Source organism: Sinohyriopsis cumingii, chromosome 11 (assembly GCF_028554795.1).
Source record: "Sinohyriopsis cumingii isolate HCF-2022 chromosome 11, ASM2855479v2, whole genome shotgun sequence".
NCBI classification, from domain to species: Eukaryota; Metazoa; Mollusca; class Bivalvia; order Unionida; family Unionidae; genus Sinohyriopsis; species Sinohyriopsis cumingii.
Genome location: NC_142971.1, coordinates 7792907 through 7815510, shown reverse-complemented (window position 1 = coordinate 7815510; position 22604 = coordinate 7792907). Strand labels below are relative to the sequence as shown.

General features: G+C 42.0%; 1 protein-coding gene across 6 annotated transcripts in view; it reads left to right on the top strand.

The window, feature by feature from the left end:
* Positions 1–22321, top strand: part of LOC149787575 (uncharacterized) — a 106579-nt gene extending 84258 nt beyond the window's left edge. For all 6 annotated transcript variants that reach the window (XM_089973743.1, XM_089973741.1, XM_089973738.1 and 3 more), the window contains 3 exons: positions 20789–21087; positions 21571–21617; positions 22085–22321. In XM_089973743.1, the coding sequence (XP_089829869.1) occupies positions 20789–21087; positions 21571–21617; positions 22085–22154 (416 nt within the window). In that variant the 3' untranslated portion in view covers positions 22155–22321. The remainder of the gene's footprint in view (positions 1–20788; positions 21088–21570; positions 21618–22084) is intronic.
* Positions 22322–22604: the final 283 nt, after the last annotated feature.

The following is a 22604-nucleotide window of genomic DNA, read 5'->3' as shown; positions in this document are numbered from 1 at the left end:
CATAGCCTCCTGCATAATCGTCATACTCAATGCCGTGACTGGTGTTGGTTCCTAACTGACCGGTGGCTTCGTACAGGGACAAGTACGATCTCAAGTAATTTTTGTTCTTGTCACTAAAGTCAGGTTCGAAAGGTCGGGTACACAAGGTCTTGCCATCACGACTGACTTCGACTTTCTTTACGTTGAAGTGTTGAAAGTTGAAAGGATTTTGATTGAAGGTTCCGTTGAAGGCTGAATTCCAGACCATACCAAGGATCAAACGTTTGGGTAACTGTCCTTGGAACAGATGATCTTCGGTTATGGATTGAAGGTTAGTGGGAATGGTGAACGTTTTCACTTCCACACGTCGGATGGGATACTTGGCAGTCGTTCTGCTCAACGTCTGATTGATTTCGTTTGCCACTTTGGGTAACACTTCTACGCGTCGTACGTACAGTTTGGCCTCTAAAATTTTGCTTTTAGGAATGCCACTCTTATCAGGATCAGCCAACAAATGGAAAGCGGTACTGTTGCGATTCAGTCTCAAGCGAACATTTACCCCGTTCAGCAAATATTTCTCTTGCAACCACATGTCCAAATGCAAACGATCCATCAGTTCTAAACTCCTCTTGCCTAAGATTTTCTCTTCTCTTGACTGAAAGCCGGAATTGCTTCCATCTAATGCTTCGAACTTGTTCGTTTCGTCAGGTTCCCACAGCACACAGGCATTGAGATGAGTATCCTTGGCATCTATTCCGTACGTCAAGAGATTTTCCAGGTAGGCGCGGTAAGGGTATGTATCCATGCTGCTGCTGACTAGTTTGTTATTCAAGTACAAGTCCACTGAGCTGAACAAGGAATGCATGAAATTGTTGACGGGAGCTATATTCTCAGTGTCTTCTACTCCATCACCATTCTTATCTAGAACTTGGACTTTCAAGTACAAGTAACTGCTATTCAAATCGATGTAATCTTCGGGCTGTCCTTTGATTTCAAACTCGATGGGAGCGGAATCGATTAGTGAGGAGACGGGATTAAATTCCACCCACTGAGATTCTTGCATCGTCATCATGGTGGGGGGCATGGCAAACAGATCCAGTTCCGTCTTGGAACAAGCGCAAGACTCTCGGTGCATCATTTTTTGTTGTTGCTGTGTTTCAATAATCGAAAACGTCTAAGTCTCGAACGGTTCTTCTTTTCTTGGCCTTTCTCGCTTGAAGTCTGGTGAAAGGGTGTTTTCTTCTTCGTCGTCTCTTTCTGCCTTGTCCTTGCTGAATGCCTGACTCGGTAGCGTGCAGGGCATTTATAGGTGTGTCTCGTTGGCCTAAAATGTCTTTACCCGTTTGCAGCAAGACATTTTTGCCAGCCCTCATGAAGGCTTCTTTAGGGTTCTGTTTGTCGATGATGACATTTTGGAGAAATTCTTTGCCTTGCGTCAGTGCCGCATCTTTCAAGGCGTGCAATCCGCGTGTCACCATCGGTTTCAAGACTGGAGCCACCGAACGAAAGGCCGATTTTAACATGTCTCCTAAACCGTGTCCTCGCTGTCGAGCCACCCCTTGGTACACTGGATACATGACTTACTTACGAGTCGTGAGAGAACCGTTTTCGAAAATGGAGTTTCACCGTGACTTTTCCTTTGGTGAATGGAATATCTTGTCCCAAATCTCCTTTTATAGTAATGTTGACCGTGTCCAAATACGACTTGCTGACGGGTAAATAGTGAGGATGGACAAATTCGCGGTGGACGTGATAAGTGTTTCCACCTTCCTCGTCAGCGTTCGTGGCAGAATCCACTTTGAAAGGAATGACACGCAGTAACGGTACGGAGGTGTGTCCCACCACGTTGTATTCCACCACATCGGAGTACACAAAGATCAAATTCAGTCCTTGGTTCAGTTCTACCGGGAAACGAAAATACTGGCCAAAAGTCACGTTGTCGTAAATGACTGGTAATTCGGGTGATGTTTTTTGTTCTCCTATCTTCCTCAGCTCCATGTCACCGCCCAACATGTCAAACAATTCGGGACAAAATATAATGGAGACGATTTTACTTCGCTCAAATTTCATCAAGAAGCGACGAGCTACTTTGTGGTACTCCAGGGTGACACTTTTGTTCTTGACATTGACATTGGTACTCTTAAAAGCTTCCCCAAACACGCCATTAAACTTGGAGGCTATGGCGCTGACCAAATGATGACCACTGAAATAATAGCCTGGGGGAATCACAAAGTTGTAGGTCCACGTTTTAGTTTTCTCATCATAGGTTTTATTGGTATATGTGCTACTAGTCTTATCCAACTCATCTTGCAATGGTTTGTCATGAACTTCCACCTTAAAAGTATTTTGATTGTTAAGGACATTGAGGACTTGGGTCGGGTGAATCATTTCTACTAAAGCCACTTCCCAATGGGCTTCGTGATCTAAGGGGATGGCTTGAGGTAATTTGGCCGTGTAACAGCACAACGTGTTGTGGGGAAACACCTCCATGGAACTGTCACTGGGTAAAGTTAAGTAAAATTGGTTTTGGTGACTCATAATTCTAGAGTTCTGTGGCTGTCCGAGGGGTTAGTGGATGTCAGAGGCGTGTCTCCGCCCAAAATGGGGTTCTGGTTGTGGATGTTGGAGTGGTGACTGGCACTGGCACTGGACACAACGTTCCCGTTCGAGGAGAATTTCAGGGAGGGATTGGGAAGCAGGTAACCGATGCAACTGCTCAATAAAATGGTCCACAATTGTTTGTCTCCTTGTTGCAAACTCAAATTGGCGATGGCTGCCCCGATGACACAATACACCACGAAGATTTGGCAGAAAAAGACGATTTGCGTTTTAGGCACACGTTCTCCACACCACACCCACAAGGGTTGTTTTTGTAAATCTTGCACAGAAGAACTAGGGGAAGAAGGACTGGTCGACGTAGCTGCGTCTGTTGCTGTGTGAAAGGGCATGATGGTCACTTCTTCTTTTTATAGTCGATGACTTGCGAAGCGTCGATCCAAGAATCGAAACTGGGTGGATATCCTTTCCAACGTACTTTGACTTCTTTGACACGTCGTTTGCCCACTTTACGGGTTCTGCGTTCGAGAATGCTTTCGATGTCGTACACGTCGTCTTCTTTTTTGGTGACACGTTGTAACTCGGGCAAATAAAACGTTCCTTTGAGTACTTCTCCGTTCATGTCTTCCAATTTATAGACGGTAGGATGACGGCCATGCACTCGTCCAGTGACGCGAAACAATTCGGTCGTCCAGTTAGGTAAGTAACCTTTGTCGAAAGTGCGTTTGGTTTTGCCAATGCGCACCCAATCTCCTACGGTCAACTCTCCACTTTTCTTGGGGACAGCCCTCGTCGGGGACGTACCGAACAGGCGCTCGAACACCAGCACTTCGTTGTCGGGAGTCACGTCTTGCGGGGCACGTCCGATGCTTCGATGGTAAGATTGGTTGTACGCTTGTACCAGGTGCGGTAAGATGTCGATGTACTTCAGAGTGTGGTGATGCGTAAAATATTTCCACATGCGTTCTTTCAAAGTGCGTTGAAAACGTTCCACGATGCTGGCTTTGGTTTCGGGATTCTCGGTGGTAAAAAAATGAATGTCACGTTTCTTTAATTCTTTTTGGAAAGCTTGGTTCAGAAATTCGGTGCCTTTGTCCGTTTGCCATCGAAGAGGGCGACGACCGCTTTGTTTCAACACCCGTTGCAGGGCTCGCACTAACTCGCTGCTGGATTTGGAAGTCAAGGGCACGACCCAGGCAAATTTGGAAAAGACGTCGATGACACAAAACAAATATTTGTAACCACGATTGTAGCTGGCCAAATGAGAGACATCGGCTAAATCGGCTTGCCATTGATGATCGATGCCTTCCACTCGGGTGCGACTTCTGGCAAACTTGCGTCGAATGGGTTTGTGTAAAGTGTAGGTAGCTTGTTCTTGTAACCATCGTTGCACTTGAGGTAAACGGAGACTTTTCAGTCGCGTTTTGGCAGCACGATACAATTTTTGAACTCCTGCGTAACCTGCAGGATGCGAGGGATCGTAGTAAATGCTGGCTAAGACTTTTTCCATTTTTGTGTTAATAAGTCACCCACTCTTCGGTGATGCTACTTTGGGTGGGTCGAAAGGGTGGTTTGGAAACGGATTTACGTGTCCGATGGGCTACGGGAGTAGAAGTCGAAGGTAGTGGTGGAGGTGGCAATGGAATGGCTTTGGTTTTCTTTTCTTTTTTCACTTCTGGTTTCCCTTCTTTCTTTTTCACTTCTGTCGAAGAAGGCGTGGACATCATCTTTTTAACCCAAGCTTTCATTTCTTCTCGTTGGGGTGTGGGGGACGGGGTCAACAAGGATCCTGCAATCTTACTCGAAATGGGAGCTGCTGACGGTGTTTGAAACACTTCGCGCGTCTCTTCTTCCTCAGGTCTTTGTGGGGTAGCATCTCTGGTGACGGTTGGGGATGACAGTAGTGGTGGTGGTGGTAATGATGGTGCTGGACTTTTCATCAAGGTCTTAAAATCTTTTAGAGTGGGTAAAGCTGTTTCGTCTAAAGCTTTCTGGTGAAAGAGTTGCAGTCTTTGCAAGAGTTGACCATACTTTTGCGATTTTTCTGTTTCGGACAAATCTTGACGATCCATCAAGGACTGCAATTCGTGTTGTAACTGGGACATTTCGCTCAAATTGGGATTGGGAGGTAAATGCGGGGTGCGTTGTTCTTGCCACCGATGGTATTCCATCCATCGTTTGTAAGGCACTAAAGCTAGTTTTCGTCCTTCCATGGGTTGTCAGGGGTGAATTCTGAGATCTTGGGACTTCCGAAGGCCTTTTTATCTTGCTCCCATCAGTCCTCCCAACATGGTTCCCAAGACTCCTTTTAGTATGGGGCCTAACAAGAGAGGTAAAATGCCTCCACGTTGGACCAACATCTTCTTTTTTTGACGAATGGGAATTTTCTTTTGAACCATTTTCCGAAGAACGTGACGATGTTTGCCTAAGCATTGTTTCTGGTGTTTGGACAAAGGGATCGTGCCTTTCAAAACGTTCAAACAACATTCGCACACGGTATCGATGACCTCTTTGGAGGCCGTTTGAATGAGTTTTTTTCGTAGGGGTGGAGAAGCTTTGGACAGGACAGATAACATGTCCCCATGTTTGGCTAAACGTGGTGGCAGTCCTTTCCTTTTTTTTCCTTGGGGTTTTCTGGAGGGTGACATTTTTTGCTTGTGGGTTCCGGGACATTCACCGAACAGACACTAACGTCGATGACTTAACGCACACCCTTTTATCTTTTTTTGGGACTATCGCTTTGTCATAAAGGTAACAATGTTTTTCCGAAAATCGCCAAGGAATCCTCCCCTTTGTTGGCGCCTCTTTTTCTTGGAACGACTGTGTCTTTTTTTAGGGTAACGTCGATGCTTGGCTAAGCGCTTTGTCGGATGACGCATCTGCCTTTGTCTCTTTCTTTTGTGGCTTTTTGGAGGTGACATCTTTTACAAGTTCACTGATACCCCGACTTGGTCACAGGTCTTTTTATACTGGAACGCGTCGCCACTGATTGTCTTTACGTTTTATCAGTTTGAGGACAGGCATGACACGTCGTGCAGGGGTACGTAACGGACTAAATCGAGCCAGTTCTTGTTTGGACAAATCCAGTAAACTTTGTAACATGCCCGATCTTTCTTGGACTTTGATTTTGGGAGAAGGTACTTTGTGAGCAGCAGCCACTGCCGCTAAATTGGAAGGTCCTGCCACTGGGGAAGTTCTTTTGGGAGTCATCAACGGAGAAGTTCTTGGTGTAATCAACGTCTCCAAGTACTCTTCAGTTCCTGGTGACATCAACGGAGAAGTGGACAAACGTGAGGCTGCCGGAGACGCTGTGGCAGGTCGTGGCTTGCGAGTGTAAGGTTGCGTCCTGGCCGAAGTGCCTCTCTTGCGACTAGTTTTCTTCTGTGGACTTTTCTTTTTCTGGGGACTTTTTCTCTGTTTCTTTTTCTGGGGGCTTCTTTTCTTTTTCCGGGGTGATGGTGGTGGTGTCTGGTAAGAGGAGGGTCCTGCCACTGGAGAAGTTCTTCTTGGGGACTTGGTCTTTTTCTTTTTCTTCTTGGGGCTTCGTTGAACTTTTGTCTTAGGGATAACTTTGGGGGCATTAGGATCCCATCTTAAGAGTGAGCGAATGATGACCCCTCCTAGAGTACCGCTCCCTCCAGGTTTCAAAATGATTTGTTTTTTGGTTTGAGTGTCGATGCGGGGATCGGCCAGTTGGACCAAAGCGACTTTGTTTCTATCGAAAAAGCGTTGGGTTTGATGAGGAATCTGAATGATTCCTTGGAGTAATTGACGTGCCGTCACCGTGAACCATCGTAAGACTTCTTTGAGACTAGCTTCTAAGACACGAGCTCGTGTTTGTGGATCTTTTTCTCGGCTGATGCCATACAAGGCACGAATCAATTTGACGGGAAGATGCGACTGAAGGGACGTCATGTTCACACTGTGTGAGACAGACGAAAAAGGGTCTGAGGTTTTTATAGATTTTTTTCATGGGAGGAGTGAAATGAAGTCGAGGACGGAGACGTGTACAGGACAGGCCCTCCGTCTTGGCACCAGTGGTGAAACAAGTGGGTACGAAATCGCAAATCCTCGGGGGTCGTAGGTTTCAAATCGACGAGTAAATAGGCGTGTGGCGTTTGAGTGGCATCGTCGTACGCCTGAGTCAGCCAAGGCGTTCCTAACTGTTTGGCTAAGACTTGCACTTGCGATTTATCTCGAGGGCTTTTAAACAAGACCACGTAATGCGCATTGAGACTGATGGTGCGATGGGCTTTACTTTGTTGAAACAAATTTTGGGTGATGTAAACGACACTGGCATTACGGTGATGCCCTTTGCGCGTGAACCACAATTTAATTTCTTCTTCGTCTTCTCCTAACATGTCGTCGAAAATGACCAAATGGGTTAGACGGGAGTCAGAGACGATGCCATCGTCTTCTTTAGGAATGCCTTCCACAAACACGATGGAATCGCCTTGACTTTCTCGCAAGAGGTTGTACGCCGATTGCCACTCTTTGTAACACCACACGATCCGTTGAGGGGGCCGATCGATCAAATGATGTTTATGTTCGATCAAACGTTTGACGAATTCGGTTTTGCCAGAACCGCTAGGTCCAGCAATGAGCATGTTAAAGGGATGGCGAAGATACAAAGCCTCCCAACTGGCACGATCTAAGTGTTCGTCGATGACTTTGACAGTAGAGGAAGAGGGAGCAGAGACAGCAGAGGTAGCCATGGTGTGAGAAATGTCACTTGTGACACGAAAAACAAACAAGACAAGAGTTTATATACTTTTTCAGAACACGTTTATTGAATGTTTCAAATATGAACACGAAAGACAAAAATACATACAACCCAAATAGTGATGTACAGGAATATAAAACACAGCAAAGCGATCAAAGTGAAATATAAACAAGTGTCTGTACAACATGTTTTGGGTAACCAAGATGTCCTAGGGACAGTGTGTAATGTTCTTACAGTCTCTACATGAGGTATTGTCACACAAGTGTCCTCCCGGAATGACCTTTCAGGCATGTCCATGACAGTCCTGTCCTGAAGCGAGTGGTTGTTCTCGGTGACGGGTTCTTCTGGCACCGTCACTAACACAGGTTGAAAAGTAACTTTTTTCCTTGAACAACTCTTGTGCATACTGGGCCACTTCTTGGGTCCAAGCCTCAAAGCCCCCCTTTTTCCAATCACGAACATCTGTCCAATGAGGGTGTAAGTCACAAGCTACACACACATCGTCATACACGTCTTGGGTCGCTAAAAGTTGACGAATCTTTTTTTCCTGTTGAGGTCGAGAAGTATCCAGATGAAAACGCAAGGCTTTGAACAAAAGGAGTTTTTCGTGACCATTTAAGGCCATGGAGGTGGTAAGTACTGATCGTAAAGAGTCCACAAAGAATCGGCTGGTAAACGAAATCCCAGAAAACAAGTCACTAAGACACACACCACTTGTCGTCCCAAATTGAATGGATACAGTTCTTGTAATAATTGATGGTAATGATCCACGGTTTGAATATGGTCATTGAGTTCCTTCCACGGAATCTGTTGGATGACATGTGACATAAACCGTGGCATGACAGCCTCTTTTTATATTCTCTTTTTTTCGGATGCAATACACGTACTTTCTAGCCAGAGATCTTCGTTCTCCAGTAGGGAATCTAAATCTTTCATACTGTAACCGAAACGTCAGAGTTCGTTTAGGTGTTTCCTCTTCCTCTAAGTAGATTCCACGTGAAATATGTTGGTAATCCTTTAACTTGTCTTCCTCAATGCATTGCACTAGCTGAATCTCGAAGTAACCATAATCATGAACATGTCGATCATTAGCGACCTCAAAGTTTTGAACAATGTCTGACCATTGAAAGAATTTCTGACGAATCAGTTCTCTTATACCATTCAGGTACCAGTGGTTAAAGATCTGGTGACGTATCGGATGCAATTGTTCTTTACGTTTCACTTGTATTTTGACCAGCTCTCGGTAAATGCGTTCTCTCAACTCCACAGGCAAAGCACGAATGTTCTCTTGTAAAGTATCCATGAATAGGTCATACTAAATCCTCTTTGGTCTGACACAAGAAATGTACTCTTTGCACAAACATGGTTTCACTTCAGTGTCGAATTTAAATCGTTGAGTCACTAATCTACACATTACAATTCGTTCAGAAGTTTCCTCTTTCACCAAGTTGACATTGTGTTCAAAAAGTTTGTAATTCGTTAACTCTTCCTCTGGAATTCGATGCAGTACGTTTACAATGTAGTAGATAGAATCGTCAATACCAAACCATTCCTTTTTATAACCAGGAGGTCGTTGATCAATGTCTGTCCAATGGAACACTTTCAATTGAATCAGTCCTTGTATAGCCTGAAGGTACCAGTGGTTCAAACACCGGTGACGTATCGGATGCAATTGTTCTTTACGTTTCACTTGTATTTTGACCAGCTCTCGATAAATGCGTTCTCTCAACTCCACAGGCAAAGCACGAATGTTCTCTTGTAAAGTATCCATGAACAGATGATTATGGTAAAAAGTTTCTTCAATGTCTCGGTCCCACTAAGGGTAAGTAATGACAATTCGGTGACCATCGAGCATGTTCAACGTAGGCCGAATCTTGCGGTTCCCAGTGGTGAAGTGACACACCGCAACTGAAGCACTTGACTTTATCTCCTTCGCCCAAGTAGAAAAATCCGGCTCTGGCTAATTCTTCGGGGGTCGGTCCTCCCAGATACTTTGGCCATTTTCCTTTGAACGATTGAAGACGATTTTCAAAGTCGCAGTATTCCGACAAACGCACAGGAAACGAATATTCGTCTTTCACAGGTTCGTTTCGATAAGGGTTGGGTGACATGAACAGGAGTTTGCTCAGGGCTGGATGACATCCGTAGGGGGGTAGACGTGAAGGTGAACATTCCCCTTTAAACCCGGTAAAATGTCTAAGAGGACGAGCGGCATCGCTTTCGCATCCCTCAGGTTTGACACGCACAGCATCACTTTCCATGACAGGGGCAGTGAAAACAAAGTTCCCATGATGCTTTACGGCATCACTCAGGTCACAACGTGCAGCATCGGTCCCATCGCAAGGCTCACAATCGCACTCGTCTGCAAACTCCGTTACGCAATTACAATGGTAACCACATGGACAATCGCAGTTTCCTTCCGGACATTTTCCGTCGCAATGCATGGGTCTTATCCATCCAGTATTAGTCACACTAGAGGAAGATACAACTTTTTTACAATCCCCAAACTGGAACGATGTCTTTTTCAAAGTATTCATCTTGTTCGCTCGGTCTTGGTAGTCACAATGAACTATCGATCTTGACCATAGCCCCTTTTTTATACTAGTCTCAATGCAGTCTCCAACTTGTACATCTTTCCTTTTTTACGTTTTTTATGTCCTGTTCTGGAAGGTACCGTCTCTAAGGTACCGTCAACATTGTACCGTAGTGTGATGGATGGAAAGGCCATAGAAAGGTAAGGGCAATTCGGAGACCATCGAGTATGCTCCAGAATAGCTGAATCTTTATAGATACATAGATCCATTCGTAACTTCAGTCCGCAAGCGAAACACTGTACCTCGTATCCCAATCCTGACTCAGGTCCCAAGTAGACAAATCCTGTTCTAGCTAAAACATGCGAAGAAGGTAATCCTTCCCTATCCGTAGGCCATTTCTGAAACGTGTCCAATCGACGGGCACAATCACAATAGTCAGGTAAGAAGACTGGAAAATGGTAGGGTTTGAACTTGGAGTTCTCATCGGGTTTCTCACTCGATTCTTGCTGTGGCGAAGTCATCTTTCTCGTAACTATCCTCTTACAACCAATGTTTTATACCAACGTGTCCATACGGTAAGGTGAAATGATTGGGAAGTCGCACTCGCTTCTGGTATACAATTTGATAGACTTTTTCCAAGGGTCGACTGACGATGTGGTGAGTAGGTAAACGTGCAATCTTGTTCGGTTGATAGGTGGTCACTTTAAAGTTTCCATCCTCTCCCGATTGCAAGGCTTCTTTCAATACCCCAAAGTTGACCACTCGACTGGTACGATAATTCAGAGTCAGTCCTTTCACTTTGCACGTCGTGTGCACTTCTCCTTGTTTGTCCCGGTATTCGTAGCCGTAATTTTTGGGACCGCCACTGACAAAACTTAGAATCTTGTCGTCGGGATGCTCGTCTGTCCAGGCTCCTAAACGGTCTCCTTCGATGCTAGGGTGATGTTGAATCGGGTGATGGATGTAGATGCAACTGTCCGTGTCAAAGTACAGGACGCGTTCTTCTAACAGTTCTAAAGCTTCGTACAATTTTAAGCGAGCATGGGCTGTCACGTAAGCCGCAATGATGACATTTCCAAAAGGGTCGTCTTGTACAAAGTCCAGATCTTCTTCGTAATTGACCAAGATCAAATTCTCTCGAACGACGTCCACGTGTTTCATGTATTTGGTTTTGTCGTGAATCATCTGGAAGTAGCGGGAAGGTTCTGTCAAATATTCCGTCTTGGGTAAACACGGTCGTTGTGCCATTTTACCCCACAAGCAATTTAACATCACTTTGGCAAACGATCGCCTGCCTTCGTTTTTCTCGATGTGGTCTAAAGTGATGCCTTCTTGTTCGTAATATTTCTCTTTGAATTTTATTTGGTCTTCGGGAGTGTGACACCAGGAAGGATAGCCGCTAGCTTCTTGCTTCAGTTTCAAAAAGGCATCCACGTAGTCTGCGAAAATGCCTTTCTGCGTGGGGTCACCCTTGCGATACTGTTGTGTCTTGGGAAAGTGGCAAATTTCGTACACTTCTAACAGTTGGTATCCCATGTCCAGAGCTTTGAACAATTCCACGCTGACCCAGGTTCCCGTCAAGGCCCGTTCTTCCTGGCTGTGCTGACAAGGCTGGTCTTGGTTGCACGTTTCGGCACAAGTACGGCACAAGGGAAACATCAGTTTGCCTTGACAATGGTGAGGTAAGACGGGATGGTATAGGTTCGTGGGAGGCAAAACTTTGCACTTGATCAAGCCTTCGTATTGTCGAATGTTGACCAGGTCGATGTGTTCCGTCAGCAATTGCGGGTGCCCTACAGGAAAGCGACAATATTTGCACACGTAGGGATACAGCGAACACACGTCCAAGTATTTGATTTCTTCTCCTTTCTCTTCGTCGGCTTGGTACAGCAAACAGGTGGCATTGGTCCTTCCTCCGTACAAACTATCCCTCGGGTTCAGCGGGTCCATCAGCTTGTAACTTTCCACGAGACGTTTAAACTCGGGATCGGTTTTCATACGGTGATCGTACTCGTGTTCCCACATTTCCACCACTTGGTATCCTTCCTGTTCTAACTTTAGGCGTCGCTGACAAGTGTCCTGGTACAAGTCTTCCATGGTTCGTTGCAAAAACTGATTTTTAGTACCACGGTCAGGGTAACAGACGGGACATCCGTGAAATAAGCAACCGTTAAACTCGTACACGATCTTGGGGTTTTCTAAGTCCCAGCCATCGACCGAATACGTTCCGATGGTCTTTTCGCCCCCTCCGTTACGGGCATGCTGAATCCACTTGTCTTCCTTGTCGCACAAGTAATGTAACCAACGTAGGGCTTTGACCGAGTATTGACGTTTGACAAAGTGGGTCGTTTGAGGACTGATGACAGCCACGGTGTTTTCAGGCATGAATCGTTGTCGATACACTAAGGAACACGCTTTGGCAATGGTGCAAGCTTCTTTCAAAGGATCGACCCCTCCGTGTTCCATGAACAGTTCTCGAAATTTTCCACAGCAACGTCGTAAAATGTCCACGTCGGAACGACAATACTTTAGCATTTCTTCCTGAAAGTCGAAAGGGTTCGAGGCGTGAGCCTGGTACCAAGCGTAGAAAGCTTCTCGTTGTTCGGTACGCATGTTGTCGGGGTCGTAATAGTGAGCCTCAGGTAAATGGGGTAGAACGGCATGTTGATTGGCTTCCGTATTGAAAAAGTGTGGAAAGTACCCTTTAGCCATTTCTGTCATTCCAAACGTTTTAGGCATTCGACTCAAAGGCATGGCCAAATAGCTCATCGAATCTTTAAACTGTACTTGTCCCACTTGCATGAAAATGATTTTGGCCCCGTTCAAAGTCACTTTAGGACGTTCGGTGCCTTGTTCCGTATAGTACCTCAAAAGAAACTGTCCATCGTATCCGGAAAAATTGTGAGCCATCACCGTGGCATGACGATGACAATCTCCGTAACGTTCGATGTCCTCTTGGCTCCACGTCTTGTCGACGGGGTCTAAGACCCATTGGGCAAAATCGGCTAACGTATTTGGTCCCCGAAAGATTTTTTCACGCCCTCCAGGAATCTTGCTGCAGTGAGGGCAATGACTGAAGATAGGTTCTTGAATGCACTTCTCGCACGCTCGATGAGCCACGCAGAAATTAGGGATGTGAATGCCAGTCTCTTGCATGCATTCGAAATCGAAAAAGATGAAATTGCCTTTCTTCTTGTGACCGTCCTCTTTCTCTGGTGGGGGTTGGTATTTTTGCACGTAACATTGGTGTTCCAAGTCCACGATGTGGTGACAAATGTGACATTTTTTCTTTCCTGAACATACGTGTGCCTTGGTATTATTGGTACGTATGACTTGTTCACACGTAGAGCACAATCTCAGCAGTTGACAAGCACATTTCTTCTGTGAACCTTGCGTCTTCAAATGTTGTTGGTAACATTTAGGGCTGACAAACGTGCGCAGACAAGTGGAACAAGGCACTGGTTCTTCGCTCAGACAGGGTGGAGAGGCCAAACATCCTGAGCATTTCCATCCACAATGTTTGTGTTGCTCTCGATTATTATAACCATAGTCACATTTCTCACAATAATAAACATATCTCAGGAATCCAGTGATACTGGTAATGGTATCGAAATGGTCATCGTGATGATAAAGGTGAATGTATTTTCCGTCCTTAAAGTCTTGGCCTCGAAACAACAGAGGTCCGCGCACTTCTTGAGGGTGCACTTTCAAGGTGTATCGTGGAGCTAGGGCATCTTGCAATTTTTGCATCTCTGGAATGCCACAGGGTGTGTCTTTGGGCAATCCGGCTTGTTGTAACAGGAGTTCTGCTTCATTTCGTTGTTTGGCTCGGTCGGAACGTTGAATAGTGTCCCAGGTTCTTTTCCATTCTACCGTGTCGTTCTTGTTGGCATAGGTTCGTCCCACCACGATGGCACGGGCTAAACACATCTGGTCATGAGGGTTGTTAATTCGGACGAGACTCGTTTTGGTGTTGCGAAGGTCGTCCACCAATAACATCTTTTTGCGTCCTGTCCCTTGAGGAGGAGAGACGTGGGTCATGTCCAGTGTGGCTTTACCATCGGTGATGTCAAACTGATCATTAGATTGTTGTACGTGTTGAATCTTGTCCATGACTTTGGAAGCAGTCAATTCTGCAGGGGTGCTAAACTCGATCCAAACAGGGGATTTCAAACCGTCGTGTTGTATGGAAAGTCTCAAGCGATCGTCTTCTTTGGGTTGACATTGCTGCTTGAGTGAAGTGAGCAAAGAATCCCACACCTCGGTGATGAACACTTCTGCTTTCTCCAATGGCACTTCAGCCTTGAAATCTTTAAACTTCACCGTGTATTTGTAAGCCGTGGTTCTAAATTTTCTAGAGGAGCGCTTTTCCGTCTCTCGAATGGAATAGTACTTTTCAGGGTTGACAAAGGGTGGTGAATTTGGTTTAGAGGTTTCAAATTCTGGTTCACTCATGTCCTCTTCAAAATCACTGGCATGAATTTGTGCCAAGATTTCAGCCCTGGTACGAGGCGATAGATCACGTTTCTGCCTCTTACTTTCTTCTTTCTTCTCGAATGAATGGGATCGTTTCATCTTGAAAGCAAAAAGTCAAATGACTCAAGTTCAAACACCATAAACTACTTTATAGTCATAGCAGACCAGCGTATATAAAAGGGTGTGTGTCTTGTCCTTTCACTATTCATTTCACTCTCAAGCCGAGCACAACGATGGAAGAGACTGACCAGATGGAACGTTTCGTCAGAGCTTTGCGAGGGGTCATTAGAAAATTCTCTTCAGACCAGCCTACGGACTACTCTCCTTCCTTTAGAGATAAAAGTCAAGATACTTGCTATATCTGTCAGAACAAAGGGCATTGGTCTTCAGAGTGTCCAGACCGTCAAAAAAGAAAAAAAACAGGGGATAAAAAAGACAAAAGTCAAGATACCTGTTATTATTGTAAAGAAAAAGGACATTGGTCTCCAGATTGCCCAAAAAAGAAACAAGAGGAGTCAGAAGAAAAGAGGAATTCTTCAGAAGAAGAGAGGGATTGTTCAGAGGAAGAGAGGGATTCTTCTGACGAAGAAAGAAGACAGGTGAAGAAAAAGAAACAGGAGAAAAAAAGAAGAAGGGAAGAAAGCGAGGAGGAAGAAGAGGAAAAGAGTGTGACGGTGAAGAAATTCAAAAAACAGAGAGACTAAACAAGGAGAAAAAAAGAAATTAATGAACTTTTTATTAAAGCGTTGTGTTATAAATTGTGAATTGGATTGTAAAAAATGGAGAAAAGAATAAATGAATGATATAAGGTAAGTGTCTTTGAGTTGTGATTTTAAAATAAGAAGCTACACTCACGCACTCATACACAGACACGTACTAAAACGGTAACATGGGTGGGGTTTATTTTTTTTTCTGAGTTATTGGCAAATTGAAATTGTATTTCTTTTCGAGAAATGTGGGTGGCCCTGAAAAGGGCCTTTTTCTTCATGGTGAAAGGGTGAGTTTAAGCAATCAACTTTAACTGCCTTATGCCTTTGCCACGGCCAAGGCCTACTTCTGGACTGCGTAATGTTGATGATGATGATAATGATTGGGTTGAAATCACTAAGGGTGGTACGGTAGGCTTAGTCACAGGGTTGACGTGTTTAGCTCGGGAAGGTCGTATTCTCTTCGGTCGTGATAAAGAAGTCTGATACATTTGTTTCAGACTTCTTAACTCCGCTAAAATGTCCAACAGTACCGTGACCGTTTGATTTTCACCCTCTTGTTTCTTTGCTGCTACTTCTTCTTGCTGTTGTTTTTTTCTTACCTCTTCTTCTTGTTGCTGTTGCTGTAGGAGAAAAGCCTGTTCCGCTTCCTTTTGTCGTTGTATAAATTTCTCCAATTCTTCTTTCTGTCTCTGTCTAAAATTCTCCACTTGCGGTAATGAAGAAGGTAACGAAGGTTCCGGAACAAATTCTTGCGAGGAGAGAAAATCCACAAAATCCCAATTCACCTCTTCTGAAAGTAAGTCCGAGTTCCCTTGGGCAGTCTCCCCTGCTGGTGCACCCCAATGGATCGTTTTCTGAGTTTCCGTCATGTTGAATCACTGTCGCATAGATTGACTGCACACAAGCGCTAGCGAATCTAAATAGACTACGTGACGTCACAGACTGGTCTCTTCGGATTGGATGCGAGCTGACTGAATTCTGTAACGCGTGTTCGGATTGGTAAATGAACTCAATCCGTTTCAATCCTTCCTCCGCCTATAAATAAGCGCCGTTGACTGCATTGATTCACCTGTTCTCGTCGCTTCAAGATGTGGACTACAGTTGAGTCATCCACCCTTGTGTCTTCCATGATGTTTCGGACAGACTTGCTCATGTATGTCCGATCGAAGTGGACCGTTGTCCACAGGACCAACACCAGCCTGTGGATACGTAGGATCTACGTCGAAAGACAAGGATGCCTGAAAAGAGTGCTGATGTACGGACCAACAGTAAGACGCAGCCTAAGGACAAGAAGAAGACCAATGCGGTGCCATTTATGTTAATGAATACATTAACATAAAAACCAAAGGCCCTTTTCAGGGCCAGCCATATTTCTCGAAAAGAGATAGTCTTTGAATTGCCTACCCCTTTTTTAAAAAAATTTTTAAAAAAAAAATCCCATGTTAAATTCCCCTTGTCCGTAGAGTGACCCACGATTTATTGCCATGTTCAATTCCCCTTGTCCGTAGAGTGACCCACGATTTTCTCCATGTTAATTCCCCTTGTCCGTAGAGTGACCCACGATTTTTCTCCATGTTAAATTTCCCTTGTCCGTAGAGTGACCCAGGGGTCCCTGTAATGCTAATTCCCATTGTCCGTAGGGTGACCCCTTTCACTACTACTGATGGTAGTGACTACCGTAATATTGTATTGACTATTGATGGTAGTGACTACCGTAATATTGTATTGACTATTGATGGTAGCTAATACCGTAATATTGTATTGACTATTGATGGTAGCTAATACCGTAATATTGTATTGACTATTGATGGTAGTGACTACCGTAATATTGTATTGACTATTGATGGTAGCTAATACCGTAATATTGTATTGACTATTAATGGTAGGGACTACCGTAATATTGTATTGACTATTGATGGTAGGGACTACCGTAATATTGTATTGACTATTGATGGTAGCTAATACCGTAATATTGTATTGACTATTGATGGTAGTGACTACCGTAATATTGTATTGACTATTGATGGTAGCTAATACCGTAATATTGTATTGACTATTGATGGTAGCTAATACCGTAATATTGTATTGACTATTGATGGTAGGGACTACCGTAATATTGTATTGACTATTGATGGTAGCTAATACCGTAATATTGTATTGACTATTGATGGTAGCTAATACCGTAATATTGTATTGACTATTGATGGTAGTGACTACCGTAATATTGTATTGACTATTGATGGTAGGGACTACCGTAATATTGTATTGACTATTGATGGTAGTGGCTACCGTAATATTGTATTGACTATTGATGGTAGGGACTACCGTAATATTGTATTGACTATTGATGGTAGCTAATACCGTAATATTGTATTGACTATTGATGGTAGCTAATACCGTAATATTGTATTGACTATTGATGGTAGGGACTACCGTAATATTGTATTGACTATTGATGGTAGGGACTACCGTAATATTGTATTGACTATTGATGGTAGTGGCTACCGTAATATTGTATTGACTATTGATGGTAGGGACTACCGTTATATTGTATTGACTATTGATGGTAGCTAATACCGTAATATTGTATTGACTATTGATGGTAGGGACTACCGTAATATTGTATTGACTATTGATGGTAGTGGCTACCGTAATATTGTATTGACTATTGATGGTAGGGACTACCGTAATATTGTATTGACTATTGATGGTAGCTAATACCGTAATATTGTATTGATTATTGATGGTAGTGACTACCGTAATATTGTATTGACTATTGATGGTAGGGACTACCGTAATATTGTATTGACTATTGATGGTAGGGACTACCGTAATATTGTATTGACTATTGATGGTAGTGGCTACCGTAATATTGTATTGACTATTGATGGTAGGGACTACCGTTATATTGTATTGACTATTGATGGTAGCTAATACCGTAATATTGTATTGACTATTGATGGTAGTGACTACCGTAATATTGTATTGACTATTGATGGTAGCTAATACCGTAATATTGTATTGACTATTGATGGTAGTGGCTACCGTAATATTGTATTGACTATTGATGGTAGGGACTACCGTTATATTGTATTGACTATTGATGGTAGCTAATACCGTAATATTGTATTGACTATTGATGGTAGGGACTACCGTAATATTGTATTGACTATTGATGGTAGCTAATACCGTAATATTGTATTGACTATTGATGGTAGGGACTACCGTAATATTGTATTGACTACTGATGGTAGCTAATACCGTAATATTGTATTGACTATTGATGGTAGCGAATGCCATAGTTGTCTATGTTGTATTCCAAATTATTTCAATCATTTCTTTGCTAATATAGCATCTACTCTTATTGAGCCATTATCAGTAAATTTACAATAAAATGAACATTTGGATCTTTTTAAAACATTTAACAGGGTAAGAAATGTTTATGTTAATACGCTAAAATTTCAGCCTGTTAGTGAAGACTTTCTTTACAAAGAACTTAACAACATTAATCCATATATAAGTACAGGACTTGACAAAATCCCGCAAGGCCTATAGAATGATAGTGGTATAGGTAGCATTATATCCAGGATTCTAGAGGGATCAGTCTATGATCAGCTTGAAGACTTTTTAACTGAGAATAACTTTAGGAACTACAGTCGGGTTTTATGGGATTGTTCTCTGTTGATACATCCTTGATTCATTTTTATAGTCATATTACGATCCAGACGTGCAAAGGTTTCTACACTGGAATGATTTTATGTTCTAATTTTTATAAAAAAATACACAATGAATCATGGTGTATTGTATAACATAAATTGGATTAAGAGCTACATCCATTAAATGGTTTGAATCATATCTAATAAATACAAAATCTGTAAGTGTTAACAATACTGATTCCAGATCTTTGACAATATCATGAGGTGTATCGCAGGGTAATATTTTAGGACCTCTTCTCTTTTGAGCTATGAGAATGATATGGTAATTGCATGGACTCTGACTGTAATCCGTAACATCAGTGACCTATCCTTACCATCAGTAACATATCCTAACATCCGTGACCCACCCGTAACATCAACGAAGCATCCGTAACATCAGTGACCCATCTATGGCATTAGTAACCACTTTGGTTGGAATAGATGAACACTAAAGTGTGAAGACGCATATAAATTTGCTTTCATTAAATTTGCAGTGGTAGTTTAAAAATAGATTTGAATTGTTGCTGACTGCGATCTTAAGCAAAATTTAGAAACTAGTGAAAATGAAATTTGTTTTTATAATGTCAGGTGATTCAATAGTTTAACCTATTTGTGATTACAGTACTTAATCAATATACTCCTATATATAGAGTCTGCTGTGCTTATTTGATGTTGAACCTAAATGCTTATGATTTGGACAGTTTTCTCTCTACTGCTAGTTTCGCAAATAATAATCGTGGCGTATATTAAAAACCTCTTTTCTGAACTGATAATGTTACCAAGAAAAACAATTTGCTGAAAACTGATACTCATACTTCTGATAGACGACAGTTATCGTCATACACAAAGTCTGATGACTTCTTTTATTTAAGGTTAATATTTTGTAACCACAGGCCAAGTGTTGACGGGAATGATACTTACAATGTGCATATTAATATCAATGAGTAGGAACAGACATTATCGTGAGTCCTTAGAACAGATATTACAGCGAATCCTAACAACAAATATTATCTTGAGTCCTTAGAATATATATTATCGTGAGTCCTTAGAACAGATATTATCGTGAGTCCTTAGAACATATATTATCGTGAGTCCTTAGAACAGACAGTACAGTGAGTTCTTAGAACAGTTATTACAGTGAGTCCTTAGAACAGACATTATTGTGAGTCCTTAGAACAGACATTATCGTGAGTCCTTAGAACAGATATTATAGTGAGTTCTTACAACAGTTATTACAGTGAGTCCTTAGAACATACATTATCGTGAGTCCTTAGAACAGATAGTACACCGAGTCCTTAGAACAAATATTATCTTGAGCCCTTACGCACGTGCATAATAATAATAATAATAATAATGAGGACTTTGTATAGCGCCTACTCTTTAGAAGCTCTAAGCGCTTTACAACATTAGACAACACCTATAAGATAAAAAAATATATAATGATATGATTACAAAAACAAACACCATGAAATTAGAAAACATTAAAACAAAAACATGCTGAGAATATTTAAGGTAGGAAACATTATTAGGTCTTTAAGTTTAACAGTAAGGAGTTAGAACAGACATTATTGTGAGTCCTTACGATATAATGGCACATGCAACAAATGTCCGTTTTCATAATGCTGTTTAATGACTTGCCTTTTTTGATACAGGATTTTAAAAAATTGAACTAATGAGAGACTAGTGTTATTTTCCATTTTATATGCAAACGAACGGTCCCAAATTTATGTATATTCGAACGATATGTGGTTATGATCAAAAGGTAGCTAATAAGTGTTATGTGACAGTTACCCTATGCAGAATATTTGTTTAAATTTACAAGCACAATGTAATCTTGCATGCTTTCCTTTTGATAGCACAGTAATTCCTTTTAGCTTTTACTCTCTCAGTCCATATGGTTATTACTCTCTCTCTCTCTCCTTCAATATATATATATATATATATATATATATATATATATATATATATATATATATATATATATATATCTGTGTGTGTGTGCATTTGTATGTACGTATGTGTGTGTGTGTGTAGTTGTATGTTCGTATGTGTGTGTGTGAATGAGAGTGTGTGTGTGATTTAATAAAACTCTTTTTATTGTATTCATTTCATTAGCTCAGCTGGAGAAACAGAGGGAGAGAGAAGCCAACATGCGCCGAGCTCTGTCCAGAAGGTCGGCCCAGCAAGTCAGGACGCAGCCGACGACCTTTGACACGCAGAGCTTAGTAATGCGGATCAGACCGCAGACGGCAGCAGCGCGGCTAACGTCGCATCTAACGTCCGTCCCTTCGACAGTATCCTCGCCCCCCAATGGAGCGTCCACTTCTCTCACTACGGTTATCTTGGACACTTCAAAGAAATCGTCAGCGACGAAAAAGTTTGAAATCAAAACACCAACAAATTATACCATACCAGTAAGTAAATAAAATGATGATTCTGTCATAACCTTTCACAATCGTAATATCAGTACAAAACTATTTCTATCTGTAGCTTTTTAATGCGTTAGCTGGTACTTTTGTTATTATGACTTGATCTAAAAAAACTGTTTCCATCAGACTACATATATTGCCTCTCTCTCTCTCTCTCTCTCTCTCTCTCTCTCTCATTTAGCTTGACTGTTCCATGCTATGCTACTGAATAAAGAATGCCATCAAATTTTCTCAATTAGCAGTCAAGTTGTCTTGATTCATCGAACATATGAATTCTGAACAAAAGCTTGGGACTTTGCTTTGCTTAGGCGCCATGTAAATTATCTAAGATGGATTGAGGCAGAGGTGAAAAGAGACTGCCTTAAACGTTTTTCCTCGAGATGGTCTTGGTGTTTTTTGTTGCTTTTTTGTTGTTTACTTTTTGTTTTTATTTTATTATCTGCGATTTTGTTTCGTTTCCTCTTGCAGGTATTTCAAGCACTAAACATAAAAGATGCACCAAGGATGTATTATAAGTAAGATCTTATTTCAGATGTTCGTTGTCACGGAAACTAAAGCTTTGATGTTTGTAATAGTTTTTGTAAGATTCACTTTCCTGGCCTAAACACGAAAATACTCTGCAGTTATCGATTTTGTTTGGGATTTTAAAAGTATTTTTAAAATTCAACACAATTTAATGTAATAACATTTTAAAATCTCCTCGACATTATTAGTAGACGACCCCAGAAAGCGAGCTGCAGTAAGTTGTGAATCTGTTTTCACAAAGTTTTACCATTCAGAACTGACTTGAACATTTTAGCCATGGTAGCTGTACATAGTAACCATAACTAATCATTGTTTCGCTCCTTTTTTTCCTTTAGGAAAATAAAAGATTTAGTTAAATGTTAATTAAAAAATATTTTCTTGAGTTTTACGATATTATCGTAGATTCTTCTATGATTATATGCAATTTTTAAGTTAAATATAACGACCTATTTTCCAGACCCTGGAAAGGAGACAAACTTCCAGTTGCTGAAATTCCTAACAGACCTAGAACACCGATATTCAAATAAAGAGACCTCTGTTATAGTCGACTATTTTTCACCAATTATTTTTTGCCTTTGATCTCATAAATGGATTGTTTTTGGTTTTAATAAGCTGCTTGCATGAACTAGGCGTGCATATACATTGTTACTTTCTTTTGCTGTTTATTTATTTATGAATAAATTTGTGACGTTTACTAGTATTTTGAGATCTTTTTACGTCATAATATTTTAGACGATAAAAGCTTATACATTGCCCGCAGTTTCTTTTGAATCTGTTTGAAGTCTCATTTATCTCAAGTGGCGCCAATTATATTTTATTCACGTGATTTATCCCTTCATTCCAGCAGAACGGGTTAACTTCCAAGTTTTACCGTAATGATTAACGCAAAACTTAAAGGCCATGAAGGTGGTAAGACTGAAGAGAGACGGTCATATAAGACCATAATGATGGAAAGACAGAAGACGGGCATGTAAGGC